The sequence below is a fragment of the Dromiciops gliroides genome, chromosome 3 (assembly GCF_019393635.1).
Source record: "Dromiciops gliroides isolate mDroGli1 chromosome 3, mDroGli1.pri, whole genome shotgun sequence".
NCBI classification, from domain to species: domain Eukaryota; kingdom Metazoa; phylum Chordata; class Mammalia; order Microbiotheria; family Microbiotheriidae; genus Dromiciops; species Dromiciops gliroides.
Genome location: NC_057863.1, coordinates 227,617,218 through 227,644,298, shown reverse-complemented (window position 1 = coordinate 227,644,298; position 27,081 = coordinate 227,617,218). Strand labels below are relative to the sequence as shown.

The following is a 27,081-nucleotide window of genomic DNA, read 5'->3' as shown; positions in this document are numbered from 1 at the left end:
AAATTTTCTGATTCCTACCTATATGTATTAGCTTTATATATTAATCCTATATTCATTAGACATTTATTAATGATTAAATACATATATGCAAGGCACTGTGCTAAATGGTTTGGGAGGCAAAAACATAGCTCTTAACAAGCTTCCAGCCTAGTAGCTGGAGTTCAGGTGTGTACCCAGTTATCTTCTTTGGAGATCTAAAGGCTAAACCATGAAAATGGAGCATTTTTGCTACTTAGGATAACATATAGTAGATATTATACTTTTTTTGTATCCTGAATCCCTTTGAAAATCTGATGAAGTCTCTGGACCACCACTTAGAATAATGCTTGTTGCCTACATTTATAATTGAAGGAAATAGAACTTTTTTCCCCTATCCAAGTTCATGAAATTCAGGAAATCCATCCACAGACCTCTTGGAATTTTGTGGCTGCTGTGTGAAGAACTCTTCTATGTCTTTCATCTTTCTATGTAGGAACATTGATTTAGATATGGAAGGGACCTTAAATATCATCTATTGTGTCTCCCTTCATTTTACTTTCATTACTTTTTAATTTCCTTTTTTAAAAAAAGTTTATTTTCTTTCACCAACTTCTCTCACAATCTCCATTGAACTGCAAAAGAAAAGGAAAATCCTTGTAAAAAAAATTCATAGGCAAGCAAAACAAATGCTTTCATTGGCCATGTCCAGTACTGTATTTCTTATTCTGCAAATTGGTTGTATCACCCTTTGTCAGGAAGTGCTTCCATCTTCAGTGCTCCAGTGCAATTGTGGGTCACCATTGCACTGCTCAGAGTTCTTCTGGTCTTTCATAGTCCCCCCACCCCCTATTTATAATGTTATTGCATAAATTGTTCTACTGGTTCTCCTCACTTCTCTCTTAATCAGTTCTTGAAAATGTTTCCAGTTTTCTCTTGAAATTATTTCTCCATTATTTATGAAGCAATAGTATTCTATTAATGAAAACAATAATAGCTAGCATTTATATACCACCTGCCACAGTGCCAGGCACTGTGCTAAGCATTTCTTACCTCATTTTGCTCCTCATAATACTATTATTATCCCCATTTTGCAGTTGAGAAAAGTGAGGCTAAGAGAGGTTAAGTGATTTGCCCAAGGTCACAGAGCTAGTTAATTATGTGAAGTCAGATTCAAAGTCAGGTCTTCCTGATTCCAAACAGGTAGGTGGTCCAATGGATAGAGTACTAGGCTTGGAGTCAGCAAGACTCATCTTGTCTATTCACTACACCACCTAGCTGCCTAGTCTAACCCAACCCTGATCTAATTCTTTTTCTATCAAATCACATGACCCAAACCTGGAAGTAGAATTTAATTTTCCTATAGAAATAATGTTATACAAATGGTAGTTAGGCTACCCACAGTGGCCTATATTTAACTCGGGTTGTTTTCTAGTGCTTGATTTAAAATGGCAAATATGCAACATTTCAACTGTCTTATGGGATTAAGTAGGCTTCTGTGGGCTAGCCTGGGAACATGAGTATTCTGTTGAAACTGATTCTGCCAAGGTGAGGGGCTTGTGATAAGTCTGTGAGTCTTCCATGGTGCTGGCTGAGATGCTAAGACTTGAGTTCTCAAGACATAGTACTTTCAACATGGGGGGGGCCGATTGACAAGCACAGGGATGAGAGATAGTCAATCATTTGGACACGAGAGTGAGCAAGTAAGCAACTAGGAAAGCAAATATAGTGTCCACAAAGCATCAGGAGAAAAGAGTTTCTAAGAAGTAATCAGCAGCAAGGGAAAAATAAGTTCCATGGGATGGAGACAGAAATCAATGGCCCAGGACCAGAGCAAGGATAAGAAAAATGGGTTAAATAGCAAGTCAAAGAAGGGGTTGGAAAAGGCAAGATGCTTACCGTAGCTGCTTATATTCAGTGAACTGGGAATGGAATTGGCCTTTCAAATGAATAGCTGCTCTGTTGTAAAATATAACAAAAGTTCTAATTAATCCACTTGTAAACTTGGGTCTTATTGTGCCTTATAAGAAATATTAGTACATGACTGAATGTTTATAAATAGTACATGAATAAGCAAAGAATAGTCTTATTTTAAAAATCTCTCAGATATTCAAATGTGTCTGTGATCTCATTCAAGAGTTTCCTCTTACAATATGGAGTGCCAGTCCATGTATTTATACCAATCCTTTGTAATTCTTGCCTACAATCTTCCATATATTTGCCCGAGAAGGTCCACCCAACGTGCTGAAGAGATCTTCTTTACTATCCACTGATTTCTTGAGGTTAACAGTGGAACACTCTGGGTGGCCACCTGTTATTCCTTGATGAAGTCAATCAATAAACATGCATTAAGCACCCACTATGTGCCAGATACCGTGCTAAGTGCTGGAGATACAGAAAGAGGCAAAAGACAGTCACCAAGTAGGAAGGCAAATATGGAGTCTATAAAGCTACAGGAGAAAAGGGTTTCTAAGTGGACAGGAGCAAGGAAGCGATAAGATTAGAGAAGTGGAAACAAATCAATGGACTAGAACTGGAGCAGGAATAAGAAAAATGGGGGTGGGGGCAACTAGGTGGTGCAGTGGATAAAACACCTGCCCTGGAGTCAGGAGGACCTGAGTTCAAATCCGGTCTTAGACACTTGACACTTATGTGACCTTGGGCAAGTCACTTAACCCCAATTGCTTCTCCAAAACCCCCCACAAAAACAAAGAAAAATGGGTGAAAGAACAAGTCAAAGGAAAGGTTGGAAAAAGGGTAAAATGCTTACCTTAATTGCTTATGCTCAGTGAACTAGGAGTGCCCCCATGGAGTTCACAATTTTTTACTCCTGGTCTTCTTGGATGTTCTTTTTTTGTTATATGTTGCAGGTTACTCACACCCACCATGTACCTCTAATGCCATCCTTATGATGTTCATCTTTGGTTCTTTTTTTGTTTGTTTTCCATCTTTAGTTCTTTTGAGGCAGTTATATGAGGCAAGTTTCATGCCTTGAAATCATATAACAACACTGGTAAAATATTAGTATTAAAAAGGACTTTTGCTTTCATGAGAAATTTTTCACCGATAAAAGAGCTTTGTGGTTTTCTTGAAAGTAATGTAGCCATCTTCCTCTTTTTCTAATCTTGACCAGTGTCATTGTCAATCTGTACTGTTTGTTGCAAGTATATATACTAATGGACATACTCTTTAGGGTGTCCATCCAAATACATGGGCAAAATCTGGGCAAGAGAGATTTCTCATTCATATGGTCTTATGAGAATGAAGAGGCCAAATTCCTTTGAGTTTTCAGGAGGTTCTGCATTATCTTGGCAATTGCTGCAATCAACAACATTTCACAGGTAAAATGGGCATCTGGAGGACCTAATTATCTACAAGGAATCCCTCCTTTGGAGCATAGGAGTTATTGGGATATATGGATATTGAGTTTGGGGTATACTGTTGTCACTTAAAGAGTGTGCGCAGTTTAGTAACATTGGGGGCAGAGTTACAAACTGCTTTTCATAATGGCTGGATTAATGTCCAGCTCCAACAGCAGTGCATTAACATACTTGCTTTCCCACAACTCCCCTACATTTGTAATTTTCTTTTTTTTTTTTTGTCAACTGCCAATCTGATAGGTATGAAGTGGGACCTCAGAGTTCTTTTACTATTTGATAGCTTGGATTTTTTTTTCTCTGAAAATTATCTGTATGTTTCCTTTGACCTGTTGTCAATAGTAAATGAATCTTATTCTTGTAAATTTGAGTGAGTTTCTTATATATCTCAGTCACTGCAAAGATTCTCCCCCCCACCATTTACTTCTTTTTTTTTTTTTTTTTTTTTTAGTGAGGCAATTGGGGTTAAGTGACTTGCCCAGGGTCACACAGCTAGTAAATGTTAAGTGTCTGAGTCTGAATTTGAACCCAGGTACTCCTGACTCCAGGGCCGGTGCTCTATCCACTGCGCCATAGCTGCCCCACTCCCCATTTACTTCTATTCAAATCTTAGCTGCATTGATTTTGCGTAGTCACAGTTATGATTATTAATTGTACATTTCCCTCCATTCTATTCTTTTATAAAGCCAAAGTCAATAAACATTTATTAAGTGTCTACTATGTACCAGGCACAGTACTAAGTCCTAGGGATACAAATAAAGGTATAAGATAGTTCCTTACCTTCAAGGAATTTACATCCTAGTGGGAGAAGATAACACATTAGAAGCTAAAAAGGAGAGGGAATGGGTTCTGATATGGGGGCATAATGAAGTCTTACAGAGGTGGAGGGAAATAATAGGAATTGGGAGTTTTAGTTTCTGGAGATCATGAAGTCATAAAAAACAGCTAGGTGGGAAATGATATATGAGGTAAATTTCCCCAGAAATCTCCTTAAATGGTAGAGTCGGGGGGGGGGGGGCATGTCCTCCAATCTTAACCCTCTACCCTCTCCAGCCTGAGAGAGGCTGACATACATACATACATACATACATACATACATACATACATACATACATTCTCTCTTTTCTTTTTCCCACCCCTTCTGAATTTTACTCAAATAGTAATATATGTTTTCTTTTTATAGACTATGAGTCTGACTTTATCATAAGTACCCTGAGGATATTTCACAATTAGATATTCCGGAATGAGTCAAGTTTATTTCCTGCATAGTACATAGTATATCCCAAATACAAATTGAACATATTTATAAGATGACTCGAATTACTTTTGTAGACTAACTAAAGCAATTACAGATTGAGAGCTGGAAGACAGCTTAAAGATTATCAGTCTAATCTTTTCATTTACTGATGAGGATAAGGTTTAGAACAAACTAGAGGTTCAGCTATGAGTTAGTTTACGTGATATATTGTTCTTGTGTTTCTTGGAGGTTACAGATATGTTTGATAAGTAACATAGAGGTTTATTAAGTGATGCTAGAGGGCTGATTTTGGATTGTTTATTTGAGACCATTTACATGGAAATGGATTGCAATCTATATTGTTGAAGGGGGTTTCCACATCAATGAAATCACAGATTTATTGAAATAGAGCAGGGGTCTTGTTTTAACAAGGAACAGCTCTTCCTTTCTAACTTATTTATTTCTATTAATTGTATCACTTTCTATCCAGGATCAACACTATCTATGGTTCCTTGACTATTCCAGAATACTCTTCTTTGCGTCCTTCACATTTAATCAGTTGCTGAGTCATATTGATTCTTCCTTTGTGATATTGCTTGCATCTTCTCTTTTCTATTCCCACTTCCCTTATTGAAGGTCTGATCATTATTAGTATTTTCCTGGATTTTTGCAGTTGCCATCTTATTTTTTTGTCTATACTTTGAACACATCACATCAAAGTTATTTTATTAAATTACCTCTTTGATAGAGTAACTTCTTTATTCAGAGCCCATAATGCTTCTCCATTGTCTACAGGATATATTCCAAAATCATTCAGGAATTTAAAGCCTTCTACAGTATGTTCATAGCCTACCTTTCAAGCCCAATCTTATACTTCCTAACATAAACCCTACACTCCAGACAAAATGGACAACCCATTCTCAATTCTCCTTGTGATTTTATCATATTTATATTCTTTCTACCAAATGCCTTTCCTCTCCTACTCTGCCTATCAAGATTTTATCCATTCTTCAAGGTCTATGTTAAATGCTTTTTTCTTAATGAAACTGCCTGATTATATAAGCTAGAAGTGATGAATTTCTATAGCATTTTGTATGTATCACTCATATGATGCTTACACCTGCTGCTTTATATAATATTTGTGCAATAATTTCTGTTATGATACATTTTGTAGATAGCTAGAGAGTCAGTGTGACATATTGGAAAGAAATTATACTTGAAGTCATAGGACCTAGATTGGAACCCTGGCCCTGCTACTTAGCAGCTGTGTGATTTTGGGCAAGTCACCTACCTTCTTCCAGATTCTATTTCCTCATCTGTAAAATGAGGTTAGGAATATTGATACTTTCTACCATATGTGGTGATTGTAAGGAAGGTGTTTTGTAAACCTTCATGTTATATTAAAGTGACATTATTATTAAAGCAATGGAAACTCATGCCATATGTTGGCAATCATCATTTTTTGTTATCAGTGTGAATACTTTTCTTTGACTTCCACAGAATCATCCTCTAATGCCTCATTATGATGTGGAGGCAACCATGATTCATTGAAGGATATGCCAGTAGAACATTGGGTTCTGGCAGGTTCTTCTGTTGGGAAAGTTGAATTATATCTATCCTGCTATAAATGTAAGCAGGAGGAAGAAGGAAGTTTCATTCAATGGAAGGATGGCTCATAGGTGTTTTTTAGACAGGCACAGAAAGGAGTTGGGAGGTTGGGTTATATAATTTGTCCAAAGAAAACAAGAAACATTATTTCAAGGCATATTTGGTCATCATGTATTAAAGCAAATGATGATAAGCATTGTAAAAGAAGATCATGAAAATGACTGCAGTTTATGTATCAACATTGGTTGCTGAGGATGAAGGAGCAGGAAAATTCTATGAAGAACTTGATAAGATCCTCCAAATGATAGAACCGCACACTCCAATTTTGTGACTTAAGTGCAGAGGTAGAAAGGGGTGGGTTGGGGGAATGGGAAGAAGAGCAAAGCACTTGCACAAATATCATTTCATTTGATCCCCTCAACAACCCTGAGAGATAGAGGCGGCTGTTATCACCATTTACCAGATGAGGAAACTGAGGCACAGAGGTTTTGACTTGCTTGGGGTCACACAGTGAGTTTCTGGGTTTATATTTAAACCTAGGTTCAGATTTAAGCTACAAGTTCATTATTTTATGTAGTGTATTATGCTGCCTCAAGGGAGAGACTTGAAGGAGGAAGACCAATTAAGAGGCTATTGTGATAGTCCAGGCAAGAAGTGATGATAGCCTACATGAACTGTAAGTGGAGAGGAGAGAGTGGATGCAAGAGATACTGCAGAGGAAGAACTGAGAAGACTTTGGCAATTTCAGTGGTCTGAACTACTAAGATATTGATATCTATCATGAGCTAAGTTCTTGTGTCTATTAGATAATTAAGTCGGGACAGCTAGGTGGCGCAGTGGACCTGAGTTCAAATCCGACCTCAGACACTTGACACTTACTAGCCGTGTGACCCTGAACAATCACTTAACCCTCATTGCCCTGCCCCTTAATCATATAAATAAATAATTAGGTCCACAGTGGTCATATTAATAACCTTAATATTGATCTTACAGTTTAAAGTATTAAGGCATAAGAAGCATTAATATTTTAGTATCTGTAGAACATTGCAGCCATCTTCCTCATATAGTATTGAGAGAAAAGTTCTGCCCATTGAATCAGTCATGCCTTTCAGTGCTTTGTATCAGGGGTTCTTAACATTTTTCAGGTCATGGCTCCTTTTGCCAGTCAGGTAAAGCCTTTGGGTCTCTTCTCAGAATTAGGTTTTTAAATGCATAAAATAAAATAAAAGGAAGATGGTTAAACTTAAATACTTTTATAAAAATATTTTAGAAAACAAATTCACAGACTCCAGGTTAAAAATCCCTGATCTCTGCTTTTTGAGGTGAATATAACTAATGTTATTTGAGGGAAATCTCAGGGGTTCAGAATATGACTGAGTTGTCACAATTACTTCCATGGAAAAATACTTTTGTTTTTATAGCTGATTCCCTTAACCCTTAGTCATTGTGAATATCAAGGAGATTCCAGGGATGACAAGATCCTTCCTTCTTAGTTCAAGAGCAGAAGCAATAGAAATCTGCAAAGACAAGAAAGACAATTAACAAGATGTACACTGAAACCAAATAGCAAATGACGCACCACTTCCTGGAACTTTCTCCTGCTTTGTTTATGAAGATGTCTGTGAGTAGGAATGTGAGATGAAGAGCTAACTAGTCAGAACTGAGTAAGACACAGGTAATGAGTCATCCCTTAGACACCCTGTTCCTCTGATAACATTTTTGTCTTAAGACCCCGCCAGTGATTAGACCTAAGTTTCTTGCCACTTAATAGTGTTTCCATTTTAGTTAGGAAAAAAAAAATATTGGGTTAAAAGGGAAGGTGAAACATTTTAAGATGACTGTCTTTCAAGTACATGGTGAGAGAGCTTTAAGAAAAAATATTCCTAATTCACACACTTGTTCTTTCTTGAAGAGCTCAAGGGCCACCATATTCCACTTGTCCTTCTTTATATGCTTCAAGTCAACTGTCTTCCTCATGCATGCTTCCTTCTGTGCCTAAGAAAGAGGAAATGTTCCTATTTTTTTCCTTTTGGACTGTTTTTAGACCATACACGGAATATAGTGGGGTTTTGTTTGTTTCTAAAAATAATCATACTACTGTTTTTTTTTTTAAAGGCCCCCTCCAAAAAAAAAAAAGTGGGAGTGGCAACTTCTATGGGGCCTCTTTTCTATCTTAAGTCTTCGAGAAATCAGTGTGGGAAGAGCACTGACACTGCGAGTCAAACTCTTGGATCTTGTACTGACTTTTCATGGAATACCTTGAGTAACTCAGGACTAGTTTATCCTCTCTAGGCCTTAATTTTCCTGGGGGTAGAATCGAGGACTATCCTAGATCTCCCAAGTCTCTTCCAGTTCAGAAATTTTAATATTCACTAGGAGTCTTAAAATGAACGTTGGACTTTTGTAATTCAAGGGATGTTGTTATAAATGTTTTTTTATGAACAAATAGAACATGGCTGTCTTTTGACTTAAAACAAGCAAACAAATTTGTATACTTGAATTGTGTTCCTAAATACATTTTTGTTGAAAAGGTGGTTTGGAAAAGTGTCAAAAGAAATACAGAATTTATTTTCTAAGCAGGAACCTCATAGTTGTTGTTTGCATGTTAATGGTTATTAGGCCTCACAGGTGAGTCATAAGTGACTGAAAAAAAAAACGCATTTTTTTCTCTCTAGTTTTATATCTTTTATCTTTCTTCCAAATCTGTTCATATAAATTGTCATCTCACTTTTTCCCCCTCTCCAGAAATTTTATTTTGTCATCTCACTTTTAAGTCTATTTCTTCATTTTTAAAATATTCTCTTTTGCTGGATCAGCATCAACATGTTCCTCCCCTGCTTCCCCTGAGACTGTCCTGGGGTTTCTTCTCTTCCATCCTAAACTTTTTTTTTGTTTGTTTTTTGTTTTGTTTTGTTTTGTTTTGTTTTTTTGGTTTTTTAGTGAGGCAGTTGGGGTTAAGTGACTTGCTCAGGGTCACACAGCTAGTAAGTGTTAAGTGTCTGAGGCCGGATTTGAACTCAGGTATTCCTGACTACAGGGCCTGTGCTCTATTCACTGTACCACCCAGCTGCCCCCATCCTAAACTTTTACCTCTTAGTTATCTCCTCAAATCCCAAAGTTCAATTATCATCTCTCTACAAATATTACCTAAACTCAGGAAGTCTAGTGAAGCCTATGGTCACATTCTTAGAATCTACATTTTAAGAACTTTTCAATTTATAAAATAAAATACATAGCATTATAAAGGCTTCACTAGACTGCCAGGGAGATACATTAAAAAGTTCAAAACTCTTGATTTAAACTATAAGGTACAGAAGAGTTACTAATCCAAAATGGGAGTTCCACAGACAGAAAAAATAACATTTTGTAAACTCCCTCCCCTTAAATTCAATTTTGAACTAAATTGAACATCCAAAGTTAACAAAAAAGCTTAAAAAAACTGAACAAGAAATCTTGTAAGTCATTGCTTTGATCTGTGATTTTAAGATCAGAATGACTAATCTTAAGATAAATGTATTTGATTCATTTTCTATGTATTTCCACATCTATTTAGATTCATTTTATGAAAGTGAAATGGGTTTCTTTTAGAGAAAAGCAATATTGACATTCTATAAGATATAACTGCATAATATTTCCAATTGTCTATATGTAGAGAAGATTCAGAGACAGCTAAATGGTGCAGGAGAAAGAGCTTGACTTGGAGTTAGGAAGTTCTGAGTTCAAATTTGGGTTCAGACACTTATTAGCCCTGTGACCTCTGGGCAAATCATTGAGCCATAGTAAACTCTGTGAACATTTTATTGTAAACTATAAAATGGGAATAATAACAGTACCTACCTCCCAGGGTTGTCATAAGGATCAAATGTTAAAATATTTGTAAAGTGTTTAGTTAGCACAGTGCTTTCCTTTTTACTTTCTTCACCTCTTTCAGCAACTAAGCTGTCTAAGTCCAATGGTGCCACCTGCTGGCTACATAGGTAATTGTAGTCTGGCCCATTCTTTTATTACCTGTTCCTTTCTAACCTCTCAGACAATTTCACTTACCAGCTGTGAAATTACCTCCAAAAAAATCTTTTTCTTTTTTGTTAACTTAATTATAATAATATTCCTTACTTCTTTTGATTGCAGAAATGCAGTTCTTTATTTTCAAGACAGCTATAATTTTACTTTGTATCTCTGTCTTATTTATATATATACTACTGTATACCTATGTGGATTTTCATTGACCAAATGTAGACTTCTTCAGAGCAGGGACTGTTTTCATTTTTGTCTTTGTATCTCCAGTGCCTAGCACAATGCTTGGCACATAGTAGTCACATAGTATGGATTTTGTGAAAATTTTAAAAGACTGTTTCTGCATTGTTAGTTCCAAGCAGTTGAATTATAGCAGAAATTTTGGAGCATAACAAACTTTGTAAGTCTTTCTGCATATTCTAACAAGGATTTAAAAATAATCGATTGGAATTTGCTTTATAAAGTTTTTTATTCTAATTATAGGAAAATAAAATGAAGGATTTATAAGAGATAATTGCTGAATTATGAAACATTTTGGATGTGTTTCACATGATTAAGCAGACTGCTAGCTTCTTGGGTTAGAGAGACCTTCTAAGGAAGCTCAATGGGAGAAGATGGAGAAGAATCACATAGGGTGGGAAGGTAAAAGAATGGACTTTTATTAACAGCAATGAAGAATTTACCCATATTGATGAATTAGGTTTGCTAAAGTATTGAAGAAGCTAGATTTAAAATACTTAACAACATGTGGTGTCAAGAAAAAACTAGTAGTTTCAAGTACTGGTGCTTCTTGGATTCCTAAGGGTTTTCATTGTTTGGTGAAAAAAAAAGATTAGTCTGTCTGTCTATCTATCATCTATCATGTTGTTCTCTATACTAGATTATTGTACATCCTTGAAGGATATTTTTTTAGTAAAAGCACACAGTACACATTGCTTTGTAAATAAACATTAAAAATGTTTATTTATTAAAGGTTAGGTCAAGGAAAACTAAAGAATTGTAGTGAATTTCCTCATGTGATTTAGGCCTTCTTCCCTTAAAATAATTTAAAGAGAGTTATATGGTAATAATAGACTCTTAATTCTAACTTCTTTAGCAAATTAGGTATTATATTTTAGTTAATTATGTTTTTCATTTATTTTGATGACCTAAAATAAGTCCTCAAATGTTGGTGTTAAATCCCCCATTTTCCTCAGAGTACTGTATAGAATGAATAACCTGATGTTGAAATCCCACTCTGGACTTTGGCCTGTTTCCCAGACTTTATTTTCATCAACAAATATTTGAGTGCTCAGTAGATGCTTAATATTGTACGTGGTGTTACTGCTTGATGAGCCTAATGATTTAACAGTATAACTAAAAGGAATGCTAGTCTCACGTTATGGATTTATGATTTTTCATGTTGGGCATGCCAGGTTCTCATCTAATTCCAGAGCCTATAATAAATATTACCCATATTTTATTACTTCCTTTATGTCCTAGTTTTTTTGGGAGGAGAGAGAGGTGTGAGCATATTTAATACCTTCTAACTACTTAAATCCAAAGTGCTTTGATACCTGACATATCAAAAAAACCCTCAGATTCTAGAATTGTTAGCATTGCAGTTGACTGGTTAATTGATACCTAGATTTGGAAAAGCAGTTTTATGCTGTGCCAAAATAGAAATATTTTTTGCCCCTATGAATTTCTGTGCATTGGATTTTGTATTTGAGACCTGCTTTAATATTTGGGCAAATTGTAGTTCCAGGTTCAAAGTGTGGTTTAGAGAAATTCTATGTGTTCTTTCAAACAAGACTCTTGATAATCCAAGATAGAGAATGTAGAATTTGAGGAAGTTAGAGAAATTTGGGTCCAAAACTTTGGTGAACTTGGGACTATGATTTTCCTCATTTAATGGGGTGACTAAATTTAAGATTCTTTCAATAAACATTTATTGAACACAATGTAAGCATTTGGTTATTTTAGGCACTGTGGAAATTAACGAAAATATGTTATATATGATTCCTGATTTAAAAGAGCTTACAGTTTAGCTGGAAGGTTAAGACATATATGTGAAAAATAAAACTATATAAGGCAACACTGTGCCAATTGAAGGATAAATATGCTAAATAAGGACTATAAGAATTAAGAAGATCTCTGTAGGCCAAAATAGAATATACAGCCAAATCACAATTACTGCAAATAATGGACCCCCTTAATTGGTCAAATGTTTGTTGAAGTTGAATTATAATTATGTAAAACACTGGTTTAACATTGTTTTAAATAGTATAAATATTTTAAAATTATCAAACAATACTTTAAAATTATTTAAGACATTGGCAATTGGTTCCGATGCAATAGAAATATGCATTGTGAAACTGAATAAGTGAGAGATTCTTATTGGCACTGATCAGGACCTGGCTATATGTCTGGGTGAGCTAGGTGGTGCAGTTGATAGAGTGCCAGGTCTGTAGTCTGGAGGATTTATCTTCATGAGTTCAAACTGGGCCTCAGACACTTATTAACTGTGTGACTCTGGGCATGTCACTTAACCCTGTTTGCCTCAGTTTCCTCATCTGTCAACCTCTTTAATCTTAGTGCTTTCTCCTTCTGGGATGATCTTCAATTTATCTTGTCAGTATCTTTGTATATAATTGTTTACATGTGAGATCCTTAGAGTAGGAATTGTTTTTGCTTATTAAGTTAACTCTATTTGGAAGTAGCGGATGATAAATATGGAAAAGAAAATAGAGACTCCAAGGAAGAAATGGGGATCAATTGAAGGTTTTGAAGCCTTCAATTTCATGTTGATTAAAATAGGATTTTTGGAAGATTCATCAAGAAGCAACATACAAGACAGCTTGAATAAAAAAAATTATTAAATATTATAGCTAGAAGAAATCTTAGAGATAATCTATAATTTCTTTATTTTACAAATAAGAGAAGAGAATCTCACTTAGATAATATATTTTAAGTGCTTTGTAAACTTTGAACTGCTGAATGAATTTGAACTATTATGATTATTGTTTTTCTTTTTCTTGTTGTTATCATTGCCCAAGATCACATACCTAGTAATTGGCAGAATTAAAACTTAAAACCAGTTATTATGATATCAAATCAATGGTTTTTTTTTTCTTTATACTATGTCAGTCTTCTGGAAAAGGCTTGGACAGTGAGGGAATATATTTTAATAATCCAGATAGTAGTAATAAAGGCCTTGGAGTGAGAGTGTGAAGGAAGAGATGGAGCCAAGATTCATTAAAAAGGAAGAACTGAGAGCAATTGAGGGGAAGTAGTAATTACTCCCCAATTTCTGGCCAAGGAGATTAAGAATTGATAGAAGTATGGCAAAGTCAGGAGGGGAAATCAGTTTTGAGGAAAAAAGTTATTTATTAACTTGGTATTCATTCATGAAGTATTTATTAAATGCGTACTATATGCCAGGCATCATGCCTAGCATTATATATTAGGGATACAAAAACCAGTAATCTATATCTATATCTATATCTATATCTATATCTATATATATCTATATATATCTATCTATATCTATATCTATATCTATATCTATATCTATATATATCTATCTATCTGTCTTTGCCCTCAAGGATGGATGAGATTTCATGAGGGAATGTTAGACACATTTATAGGGGTTGTTAAAACATCCAAGTAGAAATGTAGACATTTGAAGATGTAGGAATGGAATCTGGACGAGAAGGGTTCTGGTGCATGGTCCAAAAACTTATTCTCTGGTTCACTACAGGAGTGGGGATGGTTAGCAATGTGTGCTTTCCTTGATATAAACCTTGACTTTATCATTTAGTTTGTCTTGGCTTGTGATGCATTCTGTCTTTTTGACTCATCCTGTTTTTTCAGTCTGACTGTATCTTTCTTCCACATTGTCCTGATAGAAACTTTGAATGATTAAAAAAAAGTCATGTTATTTTCACCTTGGAGTTAATTTGAGACTCTTAAAACTAGAGGTTGATTGAAAAGTTTGATGTTTACACATCTTTATATCTGCAGGGCAGATAGGTGGCTCAGTGCATAGAGTGCTGGGCCTGGAGTCAGGAAGACTCATCTTACCAAGTTCAAATGCTGCGTTAGGTGCTTGTTTCAGCAGCACATATACTAAAATTGGAACGATACAGAGAAGATTATCATGGCCTGTGTGCAAGGATGACACACAAGTTCGTCAAGCAAATCCTGCCTTAGATACTTAGTAGCTGTGTGACCTCTGGGACCCTGAGCAAGTCACTTTAACCCTGTTTACCTCAGTTTCCTTATCTGCAAAATGAGCTGGAGAAGGAAATGGCAAACCACTCCAGTATTTTTCCCAGAAAACTCCAAATGGGGGTCACAAACATTAGGCATGACTGAGAAATGACCACATCTCTATATCTATATCTACACTAGAACATCATTATGTATTTTAGGATTAAAATGTATTATCAAGTGCTTTGTTAAAATATGAGCTTTTAATTGCTTAGGTCTTTGATTATGTAGGAATTTTAGGTAAATGTTATGATTTGTAGAATATTTTTCTTAGTCTCCCAGATTAACTACCATGTAACATAGCAATTCTCATTTTAGTTCTATACCCCAGCTTCCTTAAATAATTCAAAAATCAACTGTAATGCAAAAGATGCACACATCCAAACCAAACACATGAATGTAAACAGGAAATAATCTCAAGGGGAAGACTCTAGTATGAAGGGGGTGAGGGGAACCAGGAAAGGCTTTTTGCAGAAGGCAGAATTTTAGCTGAGTTAAAAGCCCAGGAAGCCAGGATATGGAAATGAAGAGGCAGAGAATCCCAGACATGTGAGACAGCCAGTGAAAATATTTGGGGGATGAAGTGTCTTGGGCGGAACAGTAAGGAGACCAGAATCCCTGGATTATAGAATATATGTAGAGGGAAATTATGTCAATCAATCAATAAACATTTATTAAGTGCCTACTGTGTGCTAAGTACTAGGGATACAAAAAGAGGGGAAAAGACAGTCTTTTCAGTCGAACAGGGGAGACAACATACACACACACACAGCAGCAGCAGCAAGTGATATACAGTATAATAGGAAACAATTAACCTCTTTGGGGGTTGAAATAGCAATCATTTGATAAGTAGCAGGAATAGCCCAGACTTATTCTAAATGTAAAGTAATTACATATTTATTTTTTAGAGTAACCTCTGAATATCTAATCACAGTGAATAAACACACACTGATCCATAGGTGTTTTGGAATATCTACTTAATTTGATTTAACTCAATCATCTGATACTAACGGTTTAATATGATATTTATTTTTGTTTTTCAGATTGAAGAAGGAAGTAAAGCTGCAGCCGTTGATCAGTTACTAGCTGGAGATGAGATTGTGGGCATCAATGACATAGGCCTCTCTGGATTTAGACAGGAGGCAATTTGCTTGGTGAAAGGTTCACATAAGACCCTAAAGCTAGTAGTAAAAAGGTAAGATGCCTTGCAGTAGTGCTAAGATTTTGGCAAGTTTCATCACCAATTTAACCACTTTCAAATCAATGACAAAGCATTTTGAAGAAAAAAAATTAAATACTAAACCCCAATAGATCATTGCTTTTTCTATTATAATAGTCTTGATATGGACCCCCAAACTTCACATCACTGCTATACTTTTGGAAATCTATAATTAGAATTTGAAGAGAAGTCTCTGAAGTTACATACCCCCTACCTGTCAACCAAGCCTGCTTATTTTAGTCCTAACTTCTTGTTGTTGTTGTTGTTGTTGTTGTTGTTGTTGTTATTGTTGTTGGTCCTTTTTTCTCAAAAATGACTAATGACACCTGTAAGGGTTATCTTGACTTGAAAGTGAATTGGATTTAAATGAGGCAGAGCTGTGCAGAGTCATCAGCCTCACTCTCCAGAGTCATTGGAGTCCAGTGGCAAGACAAAGGTCAAGATGATTGGCATTGGCCCTGGGTGCCTTTTTAAGCTAAGGTCTTTTCCAGATCTCAGTTTGTCTGAGGCAATGCCCATTAAAGGCTTCCTAAGAATTGAGGCAAAAGATGGCCTAGTTTGCCTTTGCAAAAAAAAAACGGTCTGGGAGGGGAAGACCCTCAGAGTTTTTGGCTGGAACAGAAACAATGACTATTTACATTTACTCTGAGTCATCAAAACCCAAACAATGAAACATCTTGTTATTCATCTCTTTGTCGGTGTCACTGTCTATATAGCATCTATCAACATCAGCATAAAATTGAGTATTCTTAGGTTGTTAGTTTTTGTTTTGTTTTGGTCTTGTCTGTACTTTTCCTTGGTGAAGAAAGAAAACTACGTTTGCTAATAAGAAAAAGATTTGCAATTGCATGTCATTCACACAAGGTGGCAGGCGGTTCTATTTTCTGTTTGCTTTCACAGTATATCAGCTATGCAGCAAGCTGCTAATTAGTACTATTAGTCTAGTTACAAAAGATTCCTCTATTAAGCCAATTTTCAAAGGAAATAAAGCTGTCTGTTTCCATGAACTAGATCATTGACAGAAGTTGAGATATAGAACTATGGAAATAATGCCTATAAACAGAATTCAAATGTTATTCCTAGGCACTGTGAAAGGTTTTGCCATTTGTTGTTTTTTGAGGGAATTTGTTTTCCACTGTACAATTGTAATGTCAATTCATTCAGAGCATTTGCATTTCTATTTGTGTTTGTGTGCTTTTACAGAATTAATATATTCCTGGAAAGTTGGTTGGATAATTGTGGAGTTTTATAAATGAAGCTATTTTCATATTTATTTTCCTATCAAATTTGGAAGGAGAAATTTCCATGGAACTATTTGGCAGTGGGCTGGGGAAAGAAGAACTTCAGGAATTGCTCCGTAGGTGGGAGGTTTGAGAGTGAAGGGAAGTAATATTCTACTTCTTTTGGTAACTGTATCAGCTACCCCACTCTCAAATGCATAAACCTTTAATAATACCCTACTTCATTCTTCCTTCTTTCCCCTCATTTTTTTCTTTTTCAGTAATAAAATATCTATATATCTATATATATGCCCTTTGTTTCCAGACAGAATGCAAATGCATCTTTGATCTCATTCATCTGTGTATTTCTCTTACCAATGCCTGTGGTAACTCATATATACTTGCCCATTCTGTGCAGTTCTGATTTGGGTCCTCCCACAGATGTGCCACTGGGTGTCCACCACCTAACATGCCATGTGCCTTTTTCTCAAGCCCTTGACTCTAGAATACTGAGGGTGTACCCGAGCTGTTCAGAAAATTAGCCTTACTTTCACCATGTGACTAAGCTGTATTTTGTTCTGATCATACTTTACTCTGAACATTTTTTTCCCCATGCTTTTGGGTGCTCTCTTTATTTTTTAAATACCTTAAAAATGGATATCCCAGCACCCAACATGTATCTCCTTTTTAATACTTGTGTAGTGCACCCATCTTCTTTCACATTTATTTTCTTCAGTTTAATTTATTCATGCTTATACAGTATATACAGCACTGTGATATTCAAAGTCTAAATATAATATCTCCACTGTTAATCATGAAGTGCTTGTTATTAAAATGTATTTCCATTGTGGCCTTTTTGCAGCCACTTACGAGCATTACAAAGGTGAGATAATTCTGTTCTTTGGAGCTTGTCTCTCCAAGGAAAAACTGGACCATTTAGCTGCAACTTTCTTTTGTATCATAGTTTAATGGTGAGATGGTCATGATTGCTTGGAACCCTTCACTACATGATTCACTCATTTGTTATTGGAAAAGGATGTTATATATAGAATACTAATAGTTGAATTCTTATTTATAGAGTATGTAAAAACTGTGTGATTCTTAGTACCCCTTTTTCCTTTTTTTCTTCTGCCCACCTTCTGCTAGTTTACCACTGTCCTATAGATCCTGAAGAGACTGAACAGGACTAACTCCAAAAATTTGTGTTTCTTTGTTTCCTGAGGTATAAGAGCCAAAACTTTCCTCACCAAGTAGCTATCCTACTGGTCTTTTCTCATCTGGTCTTTAAAAAACAGAAATAGCCTGTTTCCTTTTCACCATGAGAGGACTTGTCAGTGTGGGCTGTGTAACAACAAGGAGTGAGCTGGGATGCATTAGAGAGCTATTGTAGGACAACAAATGCTTCCCAATCCCCACCCCGCAAAGTATGCTCCCAAAAGGAGGGTGGTATCTTTTAATTTAGGTTAGAGTAGCACTAACATTGATCATTGCGTGTGATTAGAGGGATCCCCCCCTTCTCATTGATGACTATATCCTGACTTAATTTTTTCCTTATCCCTTTCCCCACCTTCTCAAAAACAAATAAAGAAAAAGACTGAGACTTTAGTAGGACTTCATTAGAGTATAGGAAGGATCAAAAATATAATGAAAAAACTTTGTTTTTCTTCATTCCAAACCCTACCTTAAAAATAAAAAGTTGGATTTTTAAAGTGTCATAAATCCTTAATACATTTTTTGTAAAATATTAATAATAACTATACTAAAAATATAAAATACAAATACTCATTGGACATTGAAAATATAATGCCAGAAATTATTGTCCTTTGGGACAAAAGAAAAGGGAACACTTTAAATTGTCTGATCCTTTGAAGATAATGGACTTAAAAAAATAGTTTGTAGTTTTATCTTTACCAAAGTAAAGATTTCTTTTGGGGGCAACTAGGTGGTGCAGTGGATTCAGGAGGACCTGAGTTCAAATGTGGCCTCAGAAAATTGATACTTCATTAGCTGTGTGCTAAACAAACAACTGAATGAATGAATAAATAAACAAATGAAGGAATGAATGAATAAAAATAAAAATCATTCTTTTAACTATGTTACTCTTGTTTTTAATGTTTATTGGGAAAGTTTGGGGTCCCCCCCCCATTTACTTGTTTGTTATCCTTTGTATATTGCTTATGCTGTCACTGTCTTACCTTAAAAAACTAAGCTGTGGTTTTGGATTTTCATATAGTGGGTTTCCTTTAAGTGAGGTATATCTGTACTAGTTCTGTAATCAGGAGACTACACTGCTTGATATAGTAATATACATATTTTAAACAAAGTAACAGGATAGAATCTTAAAGTATTAGAGAAGAATTTTCATCTCTGTAGATATTTAAAAACTCAAGCTGATTTTCAAAATATTCAAATTGATCCTTTTGAAAGATGATTTCTAATATAGTTAGCTGATTCATGAATATTGAAGATACTCTGTCAATAAATGGGACTTTATCAGTGACTCCCCCTTGGGATAGATACCTAGAAGCACAATCTTTGAGTCAGAGTATGGACCTTTTAGTCACTTTATTTGAATAATTCCAAATTGCTTTGCAGGATTGTAGTGTGCCTATATTTCTACAATCTATCCAACATTGAATATCCCTATCTTTCAGCATCTTTGTCAGTTTTCTGGATCTGAGATAAAATTCCACAGTTGTGTTTTTGGTTTTTTGTTTGTTTGGTCTTTTTTTTTTCATTTTTCTTATTAATAATGATTTGGTGATTCTTTCATTTTCCTGTTAATAGACTGCAACTCTTGAAAATTGTTGGCCATTTTCCTGTTGGGGAATGGCTTTTGGTCTCATAATTCTCTTAGTTGGCTACCAAACCCTTTTCCAAGAAATCTGATAAAAAGATTTTTTTTTCATTAGACTACTTCCCTTTTTATCCTAATTGCATCAGTTTTGCTTATACAGTGTCTGGTACTTAGCACAATGCTTGCCACATGGTAAATTCTTGTTGACTGGTTGTATAGAAGCTTTTCAGTGTAAGGTAATCAATTTCCCATTTTATCTTTTGTAATTGCTTCTTGTTTGGCTAACATTAGTGCATCTCATACCCTTAGCAGTTAAAAGTATACAATTTGGGGCAGCTAGGTGGCACAGTAGATAGAGCACCGGCGCTGGAGTCAGGAGTACTTGAGTTCAAATCTGGTCTCAGACACTTAATACTTACTAGCTGTGTGACCCTGGGCAAGTCACTTAACCCCAATTGCCTCACTTAAAAAAAAGTATATAGTTTGTTCATCTTTAGTATAATTTAGGTTCATCCATTTTTCATTTACTGTAGAATACAGTATAAGATATTAGTCTAATTTTTTCCAATCTGCTTTTGCAGTTGTCCCAATAGTTCTTTTCAAGTAGGGAGTTCCTTCTCAAATGATTCATGTTTTGGGGGGTTACAGAACACTGTCTTTTTAGTTCTATTATTTCTGATTCCCACTATGTCTAATCTGTTTTATTGATCTACTTTTCTCTTTATCTAATACCATGTGGTTTTGATTACTACTGTTTTATACTCTAGTTTGAGGTCTGGAAGTAATCTTACCCCTTCATTTCTCCTCTTTTCCCTTATTTCCCTTGATAGTACCATATAAGATTGTTTCATCTCAAGAACAGATTACACAATTATACCCTTTCAGCAAGGGGTCTCATACCTCCTGCTGAAACTTAGCTATTTTCTATTTCATCCCTCTAGAGTCCAGTGTTTCTACCAGCTATTCTGGTCAGTGAATCATTTCACATAGTTTAGGATCATAGACTGAGAACTGAAAGTGACCATAGATGAAGTCATCTCTTTCAGCCAATCAATAAGTATTTATTAAGCACCTGCTATGTGCTAGGCATGGTGCTACACACACACACACACACACACACACACACACACACACACACACACACACACGAACGATACAGATACACTGAGTGAAGAAATCCCCCATAAGGAGTTGTAAAATCTAACAAAGGAGACCACAAGTACATATATAAGTATATCCAGACAAAATAAATATAAAGAAAGTAAATGCAAGTTATTTAAATACATATGTGGGGTGGGGGTGCCTTTGACAGAAATAAGGAAGCTTAGAAGAGAAACGGATTTGTGGGGGGAAAATGAGATATTGAGAGGTTATATCACTTGTCCAAAGTCATACACATAATAAGCAACAGAATGAGACTGAAATTCAACGTTCTTAAAACTATATCACATCATCTCTTGTATTACTTGGAAGAAAAGGACAAAATCACATCTACATTCTAGTTGGCTCTCAGTATTGCCCCCTTTTTTCATTGGCCAATCCATTAATTAAGACTTTGGTTGGGAGGTGATTTACTAGAGAGGTAGTGATGGCTATGGGGGAGGTAGGATCCTCTCTACTTTAACTGGGTTCCTTACTACAATTCCTATGGAGAAAACCCACTTCTTTACCAATGACATTTTCTCCAAAAATCCTAATTATATTGTTTAGAAAGAACACAGGCACTTGGGATGCACGATTCCTGGTTATAAAAGACTTTACGAAGCAGGCACCAATTTGTTTATGGTAGGAAAAAGCAAATGTGTTTGTATTCCTCACCAGGAAAATGTCTATTCCTATATACCAATTGTTGTATGCCAATCTTACACATCTATCCAAGTGACTGAAACTTTCACCTAATCTATTATTTGTTTGTTTGGGTTTTCCCCCCACCTTATCTATAATAATAGAACTTTAGTGTTTTAGTTTGCTTGCACTAGGTAAGAGTGACCTTTAGACTCTTGCATATTTTTTTATCAGATTATAAAAAATATTGTAATTTTTTCCTCTCAGACGACCAAATTGAGGTGTCTATTATTTTTAGAGGTCACTTCCTTCCAGATAAGATAGTTAGTTGTTGAACATAACAACTATAGTTTGCATTTTAAGGCTTTTGGACGGGAAATTATCTTTGATCTCTCTCAGAGAAATAGGCTTTACTTGGAACCCTTTATTGGAACTCTTGTGCATTTCTAGTTGAGTGTAAGAAGATAATATAAAAAAATAGGAAGTTGGGCAAAACCTATGGCCCTTGAAGAGCATTATTTATAAATGTAGGGGGGGTTGTCTCTTTATAGAAAAAGTTTATGCATAGTAAAAGTATATATTTTGATATTAGCTCTTGGTTTAAGGACTACTGAAGGAATTTGTAGACTAAAATGAAATTTGTCATAGGAGCATAGAGCTTGGACCAACAGGGGGTTCGGAGGCTATCTAGTTCAACTTCCTTCTTTTACAAATGAAGAAACCAAGGCCCAGTGAGGTTAAGTGATGTGATCAAGTAGTGTCAAAGACAAGACTTGAACCAAGAGTTTCTGACTCCAGAGCCTGTGTTCTTTCTACTATACCATAAATGATACCAGTTTTGAAACATATCATTAAAAAAAAGTATTTGAAAACAGGTTTTATCCAAAATCAAATTGAATATGGTCAGCCAGAATAATTTCTCAGTTGATGTTAGCTTGAAGAACCCTGAGATTTCTTGTTTTTCTGCCACCATGGGTTGCAGGTGTCCTGGAACTTGCCTAGAATAACATCAAGGCTAAGATCTTGAAGATGAAAACTAGCACTGTTTTTGACTCCTAAGATTTCATTGTATTTATAATTGTGGAGGGGGAATTTCTGATTCCTCAGTGATAATGGTAAGAAGGGTCTCTCTTTGTGGCTGCTAAATGGTGGTCTGTTACCTAGTCAGTTTCATCCTGATGACTAAAGGATCAGTGAATTAAACTCCCTTAGATATGCTCAAAGTCTCAGGTGGAAAGAAACCTCTTTGAGATATTCTGTAAGATTATTCTCTAACTGTATTTCAATTTATTGTCCATCACATACAAATAGTATTTTATTAAATACTGCCCTAGCTGTATGACTGAAACCTGCTTTTACTATGTAAAATGGTGTTCACTAATTATTTTATGTATGTCTTATTATTGCCTGATTAGAACATATGATTTTTACAAACACATATATGAATTTTACTTAATAATAAAAAAGTCACATTTCTGTGGTACTTTTTTAGTTATAAAGCATGTTATGTACACTTTTCTATTTGAGCTTTAAAATCTTATAAGAGAGCGCAATGGTATTTACGTTTTACAGATATAGAAATAGGCCTAGATCGTTTAAATGAGGTATCCAAGTTTACATTATACCTTCAAAATTTCCCTACTTGGGTACTTCTGACTATTTGGGGGGGAAGTCACATAACCAACCCAGGAAAGTCCTCTGCAAATTCAGTTGATCTAATCTCCATGGTGCTCTCACTGCTGCTAGGCAATGCTTCCCTTCCTCTTCCTCTCCCCTCCTTGGTTCTACATTATGCTTCTCCAAATGCCTTTTCCAAACCTGCTGTCTCCTATGAATGAATGAATGAAAAAAGCATTTAATAAGCACTTACTCTGTACAAAGCACCTGCTAAACTTTGGAAATACAAAATACAAAACACTTTCTGCTCTCAGAGCTTACATTCTAATTGGAAAGAGAACACATAAGATTTCAGCGCAAGTCAGGTGAAAAATCTCATGGTTTTTAGCGTTTAGTGGCAAAGAAGGTGGTAGGACATCTTCTTTAATGTCATTTCTACTGATATAAATCATATCAAATTCTATTGTTGAATGATTTGATAGTGTCAAAGATTCTGCTGGTGAGAAATTTCTGGGTCTTAGTAGCTATGCCTGCAACACCTGCATGAGCAGTTGCCAGTCTACTTTTCCAAAGGAGATGCTTCTCAAGATAGTGACTGGACTGATAGCAAGACAGGTGGCCTGGGGGATGGTGGGCTTATTTTTCCACTGGTGGCAGTTGGTCAATAAGTAGTCTTGGTGGTGTTGAAGTTAGACCCCTTTTCTTTCTTTGATGATGGTTGCTGGGCTTCAGCTGGAAGTAGGCTGAGTATTGGAAAGTCTCTTGGATTCTCAGACCCTATTGAGGTCTGAGGAGAGGTGATGGTGGAAGTTTGACTTGATTGGCATCTGCCCCTTCCTGTCTCTCTTGTGAGATGCATTTACTGCCTCTGTCTAGGCTGGCTTTCTTTTTATTTTTTTCCCCCTGGGCAGTGAGGCTTAAGTGACTTGCCCAGGATCACACAGCTAGTAAGTGTCAAGTGTCTGAGGCCAGATTTGAACTCCGGTCCTCCCGAATCCAGGGTTGGTGCTTTAGCCACTGTGCCATCTAGCTGCCTCTATGCTGGCTTTCCTAATTAGTGGCAGTTGGTTGACAGTGACTGGGAAAAGCTGGTTCTTTATCCACAGAAATTGTTTTCTTAAATGATGGCTGGGAGGGAAGCAAGACCACTGGTTTAAGGCTCCTGCTATTTATTCTTAGGACTTCTGGCTTATCTACCCAGTTTACCTCCTATCCCATGTCCCACCTTCATCCCCACCTCCAATCTCTCTGCAGGTAACTTTGTCTCCTATTCTACTGAGAAAATTGAAGTCATTTGCCATGAGCTTCCTCATCTCCTCTATTTGACACCTAAAAATTTCTCTGTATTTTTATCTATTCTCTCCTCTGTTTTATTCCAATTTCTGAGGAAACCAGAACTTCTCATTTTTTTCAAGGGCAAGCATTCTACTTGTGACTTTGATACTGTCTCCTCCGGGAGCTCGCTCCATCAACATTTCATTTTCTTCTGTTGTGTGTATGTCTGTTTTTTGTCTCTTATGTTTCCATCTCTGCTTTAGTATTCAATTCTAGGGGCACAAGCAAGGCAGACTTAAATGGAGACTTTAAAATCAAATAAACAGTAGATTAAAGAACAAAATTGTAGAACCGGTTAAAGGGATTGGACCAGATGAATTCTAATACTTTTTTTGGCTCTTGCATTTGCTGAATTAAATTGATAGGGAAAAGATAAATGGTAGAACTTCAGATTGGGGAAGTGTGACTTTTAATTTGTAGGCATGAGATTTTCTCTCATCTCTGTTGTGAACAGGTGGTTGGGAGTAGAATTGCATTTGGCAAGTTAAGTTTTAAAAAGTAATTGGATCTTGTTTCATGGGACTGATAAGTAAGTATCTTGTCATCATTTAGAAACTGATGCTAGAAAAATGACACTTCAGGAGACAGATTGCTATCTCTACCTTCTATAAATGACAAGGCACAATTCCTTTCCACAGTGAAATGTTGCTTGTAACAAAGGCCTCCTAATACTAATCTTTAGTGTCTGTGAGTCTGCTTCATGGCATTTTGTGTACTCTAGGGGTTTGAGAGACAGCAGTTGCTGAGTTGTCCATCTGAAGGGATGGCTCAGGATGGGGAAGAGAGCTTCTTCCCTGCCAAATAATATATTTTGTCTGGTGCAAAGGATTTTGGCACCTGCGTATGGGCATTTTAGTTAAGAATGGTTTGGAGTAGCAAGGCAGCCTTTTGATAACTTTCCAGGTTCTGCCCTGAGGCATACCTTTAAACTTTCATCCCTTTCTCCTCCCATTCCCGTTCTGCTCTAATAATAATGGTCTGCACATTATTTTTTATTTTTAAAAATTTTTTCCCAATTATATATAAACAATTTTAAACATTCTTTTTTTTTTAAATTTGTGTCCCAGATTTTCTCTCTCTCTCTCCCACCCTCACCTCTCCCCTCCCTGAGACAGTAAGCAATTTGATATAGGTTGTACATACACATTATTTTAAAAAATAGTAAATCACTCTTATGTAAGGATGATCAGCACTGAATAAATGCTTATTGATTGATGCCCTCATTGAGATGTAATTTGATTATTCCCACTGGAGATCATTTTAATGGAATTGACATTTTACAGGAAGATATCGCTTTGACTTTATGGAGATTGGGAAAGAAGATATGGCAGATTGGTTCTCTTTGAATGCATTTCTTTCAGAGAAGATACTTGGGGAATAGAAACTGTATCAAATCTTTGTCAAGTGATAAATATTCTTATGTTAAATATACTGACATCTGTATTAGCCCTTGCTCTTTAGTGAATCATGAAAAGAGAAGCATTTTCTAGCTTCATAACAAGAGTGTAAATGGATGTGTGATAGGAGTTGTGGTAGGGGCAGCTAGGTGGCACAGTGAATAGAGCACTGGCCCACATAAATATATATATTTTTTTACCACAACTCCTAACAATTACTATTTTTTGGGGGGGTGGGGCAATGAGGGTTAAGTGACTTGCCCAGGGTCACACAGCTAGTAAGTGTCAAGTGTCTGAGGCCGGATTTGAACTCAGGTCCTCCTGAATCCAGGGCCGGTGCTTTATCCACAGGGCCACTTAGCTGCCCCGGGGGGGGGGGGGGTGGTATATTGAGGTGTTGAGTAGAGGCAGTCGTTCATTCAGGAACCTAGAACTTAAACACATGTCTTTTTCTTTAATTTTCTACTATAGTACCTAAAAATTGCATTCTGCTTTTCTTCCCCTCCATCATTTCAGTATGCCTATATTTACATAATGATGTTGCTAAAAGCCAAGTGTATATCAATACCTATTTAGATGCATTATAGTTTTTTATTTTAAATATAAGCTGAATCCTTTCATAGATAATTTTCCCTCTTTTTTGTAGATCAGTTTGTAGCTGTACCATTTAAAAGGGAGTTGTTACATAAGGAGTAGAAATTTCAACTGACTGTAGCCTCTCTTGAATGTACTGAATAAACTTTTTTCCCCTGAGGGATTTCCTAAGAAAGATTATTGATGCTGCTGGCAATTATAATTTATTGCTTTTTCTGCTCAGTGTAGCAATGGGACCCCTTTTTTGAATCTAATTAAACCCACTAAATTTACACTCTGGCAGAGATTAACACAGAAGGGGGAGGATCCTTTAAAAAGAAAATCATGGGGGAATTAGCTGTATTATGTGGTAAAACTTGCTAGTGTAAATATTTGGGAAGACTACTTAGTTTTATTTTATGAACTTTGTTCATTATTTCCTAGGAAATTTATTTTTTAATGTGCATTAGTTTTTGTATGTTAAGTCATTTTCCATTATTCTACATGAAGCTAGTATTTCTTTGCACCCCTCTTGTACTAGGTACTTGGAATAGTCCATTGACAAGGTAGTTCCAAAGGCAACAACATTGATTAGCACAGATGTTCCTGGAAGCCATGACAGATCTGTAATCAAATGCACTGATGTTGGAAAAAGTGAGAGAATGACTAATT

At 35.9% G+C, this 27,081-nt stretch overlaps 1 protein-coding gene and 1 non-coding gene across 4 annotated transcripts in view; both read left to right on the top strand.

Moving 5' to 3' along the window:
* Nucleotides 1-27,081, top strand: part of SHROOM2 (shroom family member 2) — a 244,564-nt gene that overhangs the window by 93,876 nt on the left and 123,607 nt on the right. For all 3 annotated transcript variants that reach the window (XM_043992671.1, XM_043992672.1, XM_043992670.1), the window contains exon 2: nucleotides 15,510-15,661. In XM_043992671.1, the coding sequence (XP_043848606.1) occupies nucleotides 15,510-15,661 (152 nt within the window). The remainder of the gene's footprint in view (nucleotides 1-15,509; nucleotides 15,662-27,081) is intronic.
* On the top strand, nucleotides 14,299-14,405 carry LOC122752235. Its single transcript, XR_006356021.1, has one exon. It is a non-coding gene; the product is annotated as a U6 spliceosomal RNA (small nuclear RNA).